Here is a 13,517-nt window from a genome sequence, read left to right on the forward strand (position 1 = left end):
CAAAAGGAAACAAAAAATGGAGGAATCAAGACATCCAGATAAACAAAAGATGAGGGAGATTGTTGCTAGCAGACCTGTCCTACAAGAAATGCTAAAGGGAGTTCTTTAGGCTGAAATGAAAGGACATTAGACAATAACTTGAAGTCATACAAAGAAATAAAAACCACTAGTAAAGGTAACTACACAGGTAAATATAAAAGACAATATTATATTTTTGGTTTGTAAATCCTCTTTTTCACCTATATGATTTTAAAGACAAATACACAAAGCAATAATTATAAATCTATGATAATGGGCACACAAAGTATAAAGAGGTAATTTCTTACAAATAAAGGGGGAGGGATGGAGCTATAGAGGAACAGAGTTTTTTTGTATAGAATATGAAACCAGATTGTCATAAATTTAAGATGTAATCCCCAGGGTAACCACAAAGAAAATAACTAAAAAAGAATCAATGATACAGTTGTCCTAACCAAAGAAGACTTCAGTCTCACCTTTGTTATGTTTCCTTTGAGGCTCCCAACTAGGTTTACACTAGGGAGTAAAGCTCTAGGGCACAAGTTAAAAGGAAGACTTTCTCTGCTGCAGAAACTCAAGAAGATTTAATAACTTCACTAGATTTTGTTGCCTCTCCCCAGAGGGGAAGAGGAAAATGTACTGAATTACTGGCCATTCAGACATTTTTACCATATCCAATTCTGAAAAAATTCAAAGCACCAAAAACAATGCAGGTAAACAGTAAAGTGACCAAAGTCTAAGTGTAAAATACTTTTTAATCTGCAAATTTCCTTTTGGTCGTAAGCATGGTGGCTCCTTTAACTTTATAACCATATGTAATCAACATAAAGCTTGTGACTAGTAACCTTTTGGAAAACCACTCCAAAAGATGTAAACAGTAGTTGGTGTAAGTAAGCTAACGAGTTAATTCAGGGCCAGAATAAATACAACAGCTGAAAACAATAACAGTATATGGTGCATATAACTAGATCTGAGAAGCAGAATGCCACTGTGAACACTCAGTAGGATGACACAACAGAAACCAAAACAAGAGTCTTTCACATTTTTGGAATGGGAACAATAACACTACTAGGGTTAATCCAACAGAGACTGTAAAAGTTTTTTAATTGCTCTCCCTGCTTCCTACCTTATTCTTACAACACGTCCTCCAAACTGCAGCCACAGTGATTCCTCTAATGCTTATACATCGGCTCACATGGCCTCTCTGCTCAGACTCCTCACAGGACCTCTCATCTGTTCTAGATCAATCCCTGCACTGTCTGTAAGACCTACCATGACCGAGTGCCCAGCCACCTAGAGGGCTCATTCCTTACCACACCCCCTGGCTGCTCCAGCCACCCGGCTTTCTTATTGTGACTCAAACATGCCCAGATACTCTGCCGCAAGGTCTTTGTGTTTGGTGTTTGCTGTGCCTAAAAGGAGTAAAATCTCAGTTTTCAATGGTTTTCTTCCTCACTTCCTTCAGGGCTCTACTCTCATGTCACCTATCAGAGGGGCTTTTGCTGACCACATTACCTGAAATAGGACCTCCCCTTAACATTACTCTCTATTCTCTTCCTCTGCTTTGTTCTCATTCATAGCCCTAATTACTACCTGATGTTCTATATATTTAATTTTAATTTATTTACTCCCCAGCCTCTGCCCCACTGTAAGTCTCTGAGACAGCTGAAATTTTGGTTTTTTTATTGCTGTATACCTAGCACCTAGAAGAGTACCCAGGACAGAAGAACTATTCAACCAACTGTGGAATGAATAAGATAAAATTAAAAACATGAATACCTACAATTGAAAGCATGAATACCTACCTAGAATACATGTCATGGGGCAGGTTTCTTCCAGATTACTCAGAAACACTTCTTTCTTGTAGAACATTTTTGTGGGCTCGTGTTCCGTCTCTTCTGGGTGAATAAAGATGGGGCCGTAAAAATATGCAGCTCCATCTCGGACCCATACCTTTTCAATTCTTGGGAGAAAAAAAATGGAGAAATTCCATTAAAATAGAGTTCTTACAGGTTTCATTCCTAAAGGCTTAGTCTAACAAAAATTCTGTTAACCAAAAACTTAATGATATGCACTATTTAGAGGAGTTTCATTGGCTGTTTTGATAATAAGACAATTTCCTTGGTTTTTTTCCCCTTTAAGCATGTGAGAAGATACTTGGAAAAAAGAGAAGTGAACATTTGGCTACTCATCTCAGGGGAAAATTTTTTTTTAACATAATACTAAGGCATACAACTTAATAGTTTAAGCTGACTCTCAGGTTTTCTTCCTGAGATGCTAAGCATCTATCATTGGATTTGTGAGCTGAATAAACACATCAATATTTGGGGTCAGATCACATTAGTGGCACATATTCCTTTAAGGCCATGGTTCATGACCTTTTTGAAGGTCAAGATTTAATACCCCTTTACCCCATGAGAATCTGATGAAAGTCACAGATCATCTCCCTAGGAAAAAGAAAAATTAACATCTGACTGTTCAGTGCAGATTCTGTACCATTCCTCACAACCACACCATAAAGTTGCTATTATTATTGTCCCAATAGCCTCATGGTTCCAGACATGAAGCAGCATCCTCATTGCAGTTAATGGTAACTCCACCCTTCCAGTTCCTCAGGCCAAAATGCAGGGGTCACCTTTGATTCCTCTCTCTTGGACACTACATTCTTTTAACTCAATCTTTCAAAACAGGATCTGACTAATTTACAGAATTGGATCTGACTACTGGCCTGAACCACCATCATTCTTGCCTGGATTATTGCAATAGCCTCCTAGCAGATCTAGCTGTTCTACCTTTGACTCTTTACAGTCTATTCTTAACAATCAGTAGACAGAGCAATCCTGCTAAGACCTAAGTCAGATGTCACTTCTGGGGACTTCCCTGGTGGTCCAGTGGTTAAGACTCTGTGCTTCCACTGCAGGGGGCACGGGTTCGATGCCTGGTCGGGGAACTAAGATCCCACATGCCTCGCAGTGTCGCCCAAAAAAGGTCACTTTTGTGCTGAAAATAATCCATGATATTTCATTTAACTCAGTAAAGGCCCAAGTCCCTACAATGGTTTGAGTCCCACAAGATTTGCACTATATCCCTTGGCTCTCGTATCTCCTATCTAACTCATGTACAGCTCACTCCGCCTGTAACAAACTCTGATGATTTGAATAGGCCAGGAATGCCTCTCTTCCGGTCTTTACACAGGCTGTTCTCCGTCCCTGGAAAGCTTTCTCCCTGGATATTCACATTACTCACTTCCTTGGTTTCTTCAAGTGTTGGCTCAACTGTCAGCTCTCAGTGAGGCTTTACATACCATCCTATTCAAAGTTTGGAACACCCTAACTTTGACTATGGCACTCCTGATTCCCTATACCCAGCTCTATTTTTTTCCACAGCACATATCATAATGTAATGCACTATACACTTTACTTATTCATGATGCTTATAGTTTGTCTTCCCACTAGAAAAAAGATCCGCGGGACTAAGGATACTTGTTTGTTTTATTCACTAATGTATCTACAGAGCCTGGCAAATAGTAGGTGTGTAATAAACAATTACTGAATGATGAACAAATACAATGAGGAAACAAGCTCAGAGAGTTAAGTCATTTGCCTATGGACATTAAACTAGCAGGGCTGGGACTTAAACCAAGATCTCTTGGAACCAACTACTTTCCTTAACTACTATCCTCTACTGCCCAGCCCTGCGCCCTGACTCCTTTAATGCTATTCTATGCCATCCAACCATACTTCCACCCATTTACTTGTTCATCAAATATCTGAGCCTCACGCACTATGCTTGGAGCAGGGGATATAAAGGTATATCTATCGCTTTTTTGCTCAAAAAGAGAGGGTCTCTAACTCTCAGGGCATTTGCAGTCTGGTATGGAAGCCTGATAATATAAATGATATGTGCTCTGAGAAGAAGGAAATACACGGTGCTCTGAGAATGTGTAATAGGGAGACCTAACCTAGTCTGGAGGAGACAGGAAAGGCTTCCTTAAGGAAGAGCCATTTCAAATTTAAGCTAAAGGAGTTCACCATATGAAGCTGGCAGGGAGATTTCTGGGTTGAGAGTTCAGTAAATGGTAGGAGAAGAAAAAGCCAAAAAAAAAAAAAAAAAAGGGATTCATGGAAGCAATTTAAAGAATTTAAAGTGTGGCTAGAGGCGTAAGCAGGGAGAGTGTGGTGTGAGAGGAAGTTGGAAAAGTTGCCAAGAGAGTGACTTTAGCCTTCATTCTAAACAGTGATGAATTTCTACTGGCTCCGAATCTCTCAAACCAAACCTCGTCTTCTCTACCTCAAAAACGCTCACCTGCCCACACGAGGGCGCACCAGGCCATGGGACTTGATGAAGACACAGTCGCCAACCTTCAGCCACATGTCATTATACCGGAGCTGCTCAAAGTAGTGGCAACCTGGTTCACCGTTAGACATTTCCACAGGGACATCTTCTTTCTCCTGTGGTAAAGGGAACTGGTTGAAGACAGGCTGCTGACAATCAAGGAGTTGGCAGAGAAGGTAAGAAGGGAGAGCAGACTTCCTTCATTTTAACTTAAAAGAAAAAATAACCATAAACAGAGGCTCTGATAAAGATAGGAAACCAAAGGAATAGGTTACTGAAATCAAACTAAGTCTTATCAAATATTGTATCTATTTTAAATTTCTAGTTAATTTTCATAAAATAATGTTACTCCAAGACTGTTTTATTCCCCTCTCTTTTCTTCCCCCATTCTCACAGACTTTAGGAAAAAAAAGCAATGGAGAAGACTTATCAGCATACAGAAAACAGCCTCACGCAACTGTTAAAAAGATAAGGTGCAAATTCTACACAAGCTTCCTCTTCACCACATTTCTTCATATTAACAACTGACTGATTTAAAAATTTTATCATTTTGATTTATTCCAACATGGAAAGGAACAGCATAGCCTCTATGACATAAACACACATACTCTGTTTTTGAATAAATAACAGGGTCTGTCACCTACTGGCTGCTGTGACATGGGTAAATTACTTGACCTCTTATGCCTTAGGTTCATCATCTGTAAAATGAAGATATTGTGCCCATCAGGTGGGGCTGTTAGGAAGCTTAAATGACACAATTCATGTTACGTACACAGAATAATGCCTGACTCAGAAGAAAAATAAAAGATAATTCTGACTAATGAAAATAAGAAACATAATTTACTGAGAACCTAGCAGATACTGAGCACAGCACTAGGTGTTTTAAATATAAAAGCTCTAAAACACATAAAAGCTGAGGAAATGGCAGAACACCCCCCAAATTTTCTACTGAGAATATCTCCCTGAGAATATCTGAAACTTCAAACTTAAGGGAAAAAAATCTCCTTTAGACTGTCCAAAATAATTTAATGTTTTGATCTTTATGATTTCAAATGTGGTACTGAAATGGACTTCCTGGAAAATCCTTAAGAATGAGAGAGGTCCCACATATATGCTGGGTGAGGAGCACCTGAAGGAATGGAAGCTATGAAAAAGAAAGCCCTGAGATTAAGAATACATTTTTATTTCAGGAATGGGTTCTAGTTATTCATCTAAAAATTTCTTAGCATGACATGTTTTGGCCATGCAATATTAAAATAAATATATGAGACTAAGAAAAGTAACTCATACATAGAGAGGACACTGGGGACTTATGAATTCTAATGACAATAATAACAAATTTATTTCCCACATTGACTTCCACTGACATTTCTTCTTTTAAAATTAATGTCTCTATGATTCCCAGACATATTGGTAAAATGTAAAAAATAACATGTTTTTTCCCAAGCTCCTTTTCTCTTAAAAACACTGTAAGGACACTAAAATGGATATTTTTTCTAGGATACTAAAAATTCAGTTTTTCCAGTTTTTACATTAACAATTTAAAAACTTTATTTTTCTCCTTTATATAAAAAGTGTATTTGTTGGAAATAATTCAAACATTAGAGTATGTAAAATTTAAAAAACAAGTCTTCTGTGATCTAACCCTAGAGATAATCATCCAGTTCAGTTTATAGTTTTCCATGTTATTTACACATACATATATGTAAACATACATTTTGATTTTTTTGAGTAATGATGGAACCACATCCCATTCTGCAACCTGTTAATTCCTTTTGCTGGCTGCACAGTTTGCATTATATGAATGGATGTATAACAACTTAATTCCCATTCACAGGCACTTGGGTTTGGCCTAGGGTTTTGCTTTTACAAACAACACTTACGTCACCCTTTGGCATACCTAGTTGAGTACTATGTTGGAACACATTCCCTGCCATCAAACAGCAGGGCCAAAGGGAATGCCACTGATGGGAGATGAGAGTGTGTTACCCCACACTGACACCAGGCTGCATGTATTATCAGGCTTCAGACCTCTTGTCAATTTGTTGGGCATTTTAAAAGTTATTAGATTAATACGTTTTCTTACATTTTTGAATGACCTTCTATAAATGATCTATTTGGTCCTTTGCCCATTTTTCCAGTATTATTTTTTCCCTAGACTTCAAAGAGCTCTTTGTACATTAGAAACAGCAGTCCTTAGACTGTTTCATTAAACTAATTGATATTGTCAATTGTATCAAGAAAATGATCTTTTTTTTTTCTTTTATGGCTACTGGGTTTTATATCATGTATATAAAAGGATCCATTCCAAGCTTATAAATGAATAAAAGATTACAGGTAAATAATAGTAAATGTACTTATGTCAGCAACTTATGTTTCTTTTTTAATGTTTATATCTTATTTTGGAATATGAAATGAGGTAGAGTTCAGGTGGGTTTTATTTTCTTCTTTTTTCAAATGGCTACCAGTTTTTCCAGTATCATTTGATTCCATCCTCTCTTGCTGATCTGAAATACTACCTTTATACAAACTTTCAGTTATAAAATAAATGAATCACAGGTATGAAATGTACAGTGTGGGGAATAATTACATAACATCTTTGTATGGTGACAAATGATGACTAGACTTACCATGGTGATCATTTTGAAACATGCAGAAATACTGAATCATTATGTTGTACACCAGGCAGGGGATAGGGGGAGAGGGGGATTGGATGAAGGTGGTCAAAAAGTACAAACTTCCAGTTATAAGATAAATAAGTATTAAGGATGTAATGTACAACATGATAAATATAATTAACACTGCTGTACGTTATATATGAAAGATGTTAAGAGAGTAAATTCTAACAGTACTCATCACAAGGAAAAAAAAATTTTCTTTTCTATTTCTTTAATGTTGTATCTATATTGAGATGATGGATGTTCACCAAACTTACTGTGGTAATCATTTCATGATATATGTAAGTCAAATCATTATGCTGTACACCTTAAACTTATACAGTGCTATATGTCAATTATATCTGAATAAAACTAGAAGGAAAAAAAGGCGATTGTGGGACAAAAGGGAAAGTATGAATCAAGTCTCTAGATTAGTAAATAGTATTAAAGTTAATTTTCTGGTTTAGATCCTTGTACCATGCTTTACAAGGTGTTAACATTAGCAGAAGCTGAATGAAGAGTATAAGGAAATGTCTTTGTACTATCTTTGTTAAGCACCTGGCACATTTGTTAAGTCTAAAATCACTTCAAAATAAAAGTTAAAATATATAAAACTAGAGACTTCCCTGGTGGCGCAGTGGTTAAGAACCTGCCTGCCAATGCAGGAGACACGGGTTCAATCCCTGGTCCGGGAAGATCCCACATGCCGGATAGCAACTAAACCCATGCACCACAACTACTGAGCCTGCGCTCTAGAGCCCACAAGCCACAACTACTGAGCCCGTGTGCCAACTACTGAAGCCCACATGCCTAGAGCCTGTGCTCTTTAACAAGAGAAGCCACCGCAACGAGAAGCCTGTGCACCACAAAGAATGGTAGCCCCCGCTTGCCGCAACTAGAGAGAAAGCCTGCGCGCAGCAATAAAGACCCGACACAGCCAAAAAATAAATTACTTAAAAAAAATTTTATATATATATATAAACTAAAATGAATGAATATCTTTATATTCTGGATTTAATTGTGAAAAGCCTATTCCCTCCACTGACCAACCCTGAGCTAATATCTTAATATTTTTTTAAATGTATTTTTGTAAAATGTAATACTATTTGGCAGGGTAAAGCACTCTTGACTACTCTTTCAGTTTTTCTTTTTCTGGTGACTGTCATGTATTTATTCTTTCCTAAGAATGCCAGAATTAAAAAAAAAAAAAAAAAGGATGCTAGAATAATTTTGTCAAGTTCCAAAACAACTTATTCAAGTCTTTAATGTCCTGCAGTAGACTATCTTTCTTCCCATAGGTTCCATATACTCCTTTTACGATAATTTCTTAATGTATGTTTTTTGTTCATATGAATTGGATATTTTCTTCCATATGATTTTTCTAACAGTTGTTAAAGTGTATTCAACATTTTCATTTTACTTTCAAAATTCTTATGAATTATTGTTCTGTTTATGTAAGAAAGCTAATGACTTGTATATAGATTTTGAAATTTCTACTTGTTGAATTGTTTTCAAAAACTTTTCAGTTAATTTCTCTCCATTATCTGCAAAAAAAATAATTTTGCCTCTTATTGTCAATAGTTTTGTTTGTCTCACTACATTGGCTACTCTCAGAAAAATACAGATAATGGTACAGAAAGCACCTCTGTCACGTGTATAACTTTAAAAGGAATTTCTTTTACTCTAGGCTTGAGATACGAAGACAATTTTTAAAAATCACTTTGAGGAAATATCCATCTGAAGACTTCAATCAAGATTGGTACTATACCTTATCAGATAATTTCTCCTTTTATCTACTAATTATAATGACAGGTATTACTGAATTTTCCTAATTTTGAACAATCCTTGCATTCCTAGAATGAACTCCCGCCTACTTGGTCATGTTGTTCTCAAACAACTAACTTGATTTCACTTGTAACAATACTTTTTTCCCAAGTATTTTTTTGTATCAATATTCATACAGTGAGACTGAACTGCAGTTTTCTGTTTTTACTTTGTCAGACTTTGGAATCAAGATTATTCCAGCTTGGTAAAACAAACTGGGAAGTTTTCTTTGCTCTCCATGCTCTGCAATAATTTTTTTTTCTTTTGGCTGACCCACACGGCATGTGGGATCTTAGTTCCCCAACCAGGGATCAAACCATGCCCCCTGCAGTAGAAGCGCAGAGTCTTAACCACTGGACCACCAGGGAAGTCCTTCAATAATTTAAAGGCTTAAAAGAGTTTACCTATGGAATTATCTGGCCTGAGTACTCTTTGAAGTGAGCTCTTTGACATTAAAGAAATTTCTTCACGTTGTTGTCCACTTACATGTGTTATCTCTTCTTGATTCCACTTTACTAACTGGTATTACCCTAGAAAATTATTCACTTCATTCAGGTTTTTAAAATTATTATTATTTTTTGGTTTTGTTTTATTTATTTTTTGGCCACACCATGCGGCTTGTGGGATCTTAGTCCCCTGACCAGGGATCTAACCCAGGCCCTTGGCAGTGAAAGCATGGAGTCCTAACCACTGGACTGCCAGGGAATTCCCTCATTCAGGTTTTCAAACTTATTAACAGAAATGTACAAGTCTTTAAATTTCCTCTATATTTTGTATATTAAGCTTAATTCCCTTCTTTTTCCTTTATTAGGATAGTTGGTAGTTTATCTCATTGAACTTGTTGAAGTCTCCTTTTTAATTCTGCTGCTCTATTTATTCATTTATTTATTTATTTATTTATGGCTGTGTTGGGTCTTCGTTGCTGCACACGGGCTTTCTCTAGTTGCAGTGAGCGGGGGCTACTCTTTGTTGCAGTGCGCATGCTTCTCACTGCAGTGGCTTCTCCTGTTGCAGAGCACGGGTTCTAGGCGTGTGGGCCTCAGTAGTTGTGGCACGTGGGATCTTCCCGGACCAGGGCTCAAACCCATGTCCCCTGCATTGGCAGGCAGAATCTTAACCACTGCACCACCAGGGAAGCCCTGCTGCTCTGTTTTTTAAGTATTAATTTCTTTCTTTCTTTTAGAGTTCCTTTTATTAGGCTGTTTTTGTTTTGTTTTGTTTTTTATTTATTTTTGGCTGTGTTGGGTCTTTGTTGCTGCATGCGGGCTTTAGTTGCAGTGAGCAGGGGCTACTCTTCGTTGTGGAGCACAGGCTCTAGGCACGCAGGCTTCAGTAGCTGTGGCACACAGGCTCAGTAGTTGTGGCGCACAGGCTTAGCTGCTCTGTGGCATGTGGGATCTTCCCAGACCAGGGATCGAACCCATGTCCCCTGCAATGGCAGGCGGATTCTCAACCACCGCGCCACCAGGGAAGTCCCTAGGCTAAGGTTTTATATTGTTGCTCTTTTTCTAATTCTGAATTTGAGTACTTTATTCATTTATTTTTGAGACTAGGTATTCTGAAATGTAAAATTCTTTTCTACGTGGCTATTATCTACATACCTTTTCCAAGTTAAAACTGTCTTCAGTTCGACTGTCCTCTGAGTTGTCTGTGTTCTTTTCATCATCCCCTTTATCCGCATTTGCAAATACAGAGGCCACTCGGACCACAGGCAAGGGCACATCTCGAGGGACAAATCTAACTGAGCTGATGGGCATGGTCCATAGTTTAATTTTCTTAAAAGATTTGGTTTTGGCAGAATACCGTGATTCACAGACAAAAACATCCTCATCTCGAAAGTTTTCTGGGCATAATTTAAAGTATTCCTGGTGGATATAAGAATAAAATCAATTAGGTGAATTTTCTGAAAACCAATCAACTAAAAAGCAAATAAAATCACCAAACAAGCAAAGAAATAAAAGCTAAAGTATTAAGACTTTTTGACAGTGAACAACAAATGGTAAATGGCTAGAGATCTAGGAGTATTTCCTTATACTCAATGGCCTTACTCACCACATACTGTTTAGCTTATTTAGCTTACCAACTGCTCCTCTGACAGTATACTAATATTTCATACAGCTATTATATTCCTTAAAGCTATGGGCATGTGCCTATACTACATAGACAAAAAAAAAAAGTGCACCTTATTACCTAAAACCACACTAACAATTTATAATCATCCTTCAGAAAATGTCACCCTTAAAAATCTGTCTGCTGATATAAAAAAATTTAAGCTAACTGCATATAGCTATATAGTGTAGGCAGCAAATGGTCTTTCACCATCATGTTCAGGTTAATTTCTCCCCAAATCTTTACAGAAGCTAGAGACACAGCTTAAAAAAAATTCAACAGTTTAAAATAGAGCTATCAATTTTGTAAAGATCAATTTTTTGTGTTTGTGAATTTTATTCCTATGGAATAATTTATTGTTTTGGGACTAATGAGTTTCTTACCTTAACAAACATGACCACACATTTTCCTAGAATTTTACTAACAGGAACTTTATTGTAATAGTCACTCTTAAAAACTTCTTTTTCTAGAAATTTTCGTGTAGCCAAATGGAATGTTTCATTTGGCCGATAAAACCAACAGCCATACAACCATTTTTCACCTCAAAAACAAAGAGAGAGAGAAAGAAAGAGAATTACCATTAACAAAAATAACATATTCTTTGTAAAATGAACAAATACTCCATCCATTCTGCCATGGCCTAAACCTAGCAAGGTGCTTTTAGGCCACGGTTCCTTAATACAATTATCTTAGAAGAAACAATACTTTAAAATAATGAAATGTAATGAGACCTAAAAAATGCTACTTTCCCCCTCCTATTAAAAGATGTATAATAAATAGAATAAGGAAGGTGATGAGACCTACTCTACTCTGCTGGGTCAGGACACACATAAAGCTGTGTGCTTTTATAAGGATGTAAGATATACTAAAAGACATATTTAGCTCTTGGCTGAAGGAATACAAAGGTATTTTACATGATGAACAGCTGAAAGAATTGGATTGCCTGGATCACACTTCTGCTTGCTTTTGGTTTCATTAACTCCTATTCATTCTCTATGTCTCAAGTTAAAGGCGATTGTTCTAGGAAGCCTTTTTGAAATCAAATTCTAAGCTAAGGCACATGTCTGTCTATAACAATTTCTTCTTTATTTGTGATTTTTACCAGAGTGGTTTTGCCAGGGACAAAACACAGGCCTTTTGTTCTTCTGAATCTCTGCCATCCTACAGAGTTTGGCTCATGGTATGTTTTTAATAAATATCAGTTGAATGGATGAATCTCAACTAGACTTCAGAAAGTTGTATTTCTTTCGACTCAGCTGGGCCACTGCCCAACAGTGCTTGTTCCTATGTTTCTCATATAGTGGGTACTTAATTGCATTTACTGACAGTGTAGAACTATTGTTGGAACACATAAAATGTCGGAGTTACAATTTCCTTCCCTGGGAACCAAGGAGGAGTACAACAGTCACATCTCACCAATCTGCCCTCCAATTTAAAATGAACTTACCAGCAGAATCTTCCCACAGTCTCTCAATACAGACTATATGTGGTTGTAGATTGGCCTCTGCAGGCTCCACATAGACATAATCTCCAACATGGTACATACTGTTCTTAAAGCTGCAGTCCTGGCTGTATGTGCGATGTAAGCCTGAGAGGCCTGCAGCTCCAGAGGAATCTTCACTCTTTTCAGCTTCTTCGGTAAAAAAGAGAAAAATGTTCTCATGAAAGGGATGTTGGAACAGATGCAGGATTGAAACAACACATACTAATACATTTACTTCTTTTCTAGATACTCAAAGGCAGGATTCAGGACAAATAGTATGACATCCACATTCCCAATAGCCTCTATTCAAAACTGTCGTTGTGAATTACAGCCAACTGCCATTAATTTAAATAAATACATAAATAAAGCATCTACAGAATAAAAATAATCACCTTAATAATATATGCTCACTAGAGTCATTCTGGATGATACACAAACATATAAAGAAGAAAACAGGTCACTTGTAAATCATGTAATCCTAGAGATAATCATGTAATCCTAGGATAATGGAATCTTAGAATTGAGGAGATATGGAATATGTATTTCATACAATATACTGTAAACTATATATGCATACACTTAATATATCATGAACATTTCCCTTGAGATTAAATGCTTTTCAACAAGATTTTTATTTTTGTTAAACAAAACTTAAAAAAAAAATTTATTTATTTGGCTGTGTTGGGTCTCAGTTGCGGCACGCAGGATCTTTAGTTGCGGCAGAAGTTGCAGCACGTGGGATCCTTTAGTTGCAGCGCGCAGAACCGTTAGTTGGGGCATCTTTTTAGTTGCAGCATGTGGGATCTTTTAGTTGCGGCATGCGAACTCTTAGTTGTGGCATGTGGGATCTAGTTCTCTGACTAGGGATTGAACCCAGGCTCCCAGCATTCGGAGTGCAGAGTCTTAGCCACTGGACCTGGACCAGGGAAGTCCCTAAACAAAACTTTTTTTTTTTTTTTGCGGTTCGCGGGCCTCTCACTGTTGTGGCCTCTCCCGTTGCGGAGCACAGGCTCCTGACGCGCAGGCTCAGCGGCCATGGCTCACGGGCCCAGCTGCTCTGCGGCATGTGGGATCTTCCCGGACCAGGGCAC

At 37.5% G+C, this 13,517-nt stretch overlaps 1 protein-coding gene across 11 annotated transcripts in view; it reads right to left on the reverse strand.

The window, feature by feature from the left end:
• The window catches only part of PBRM1 (polybromo 1), a gene marked incomplete at its 5' end in the record, with an annotated part of 101,696 nt that overhangs the window by 24,990 nt on the left and 63,189 nt on the right, over window positions 1-13,517 (reverse strand). For all 11 annotated transcript variants that reach the window (XM_082663154.1, XM_082663149.1, XM_082663147.1 and 8 more), the window contains 5 exons: window positions 1,824-1,981; window positions 4,324-4,469; window positions 10,436-10,699; window positions 11,327-11,484; window positions 12,391-12,576. In XM_082663154.1, coding sequence (XP_082519280.1) covers window positions 1,824-1,981; window positions 4,324-4,469; window positions 10,436-10,699; window positions 11,327-11,484; window positions 12,391-12,576 — 912 coding nt within the window. The remainder of the gene's footprint in view (window positions 1-1,823; window positions 1,982-4,323; window positions 4,470-10,435; window positions 10,700-11,326; window positions 11,485-12,390; window positions 12,577-13,517) is intronic.

Source organism: Grampus griseus (assembly GCF_964374135.1).
Source record: "Grampus griseus genome assembly, chromosome: 10".
Classification (NCBI taxonomy): Eukaryota; Metazoa; Chordata; class Mammalia; order Artiodactyla; family Delphinidae; genus Grampus; species Grampus griseus.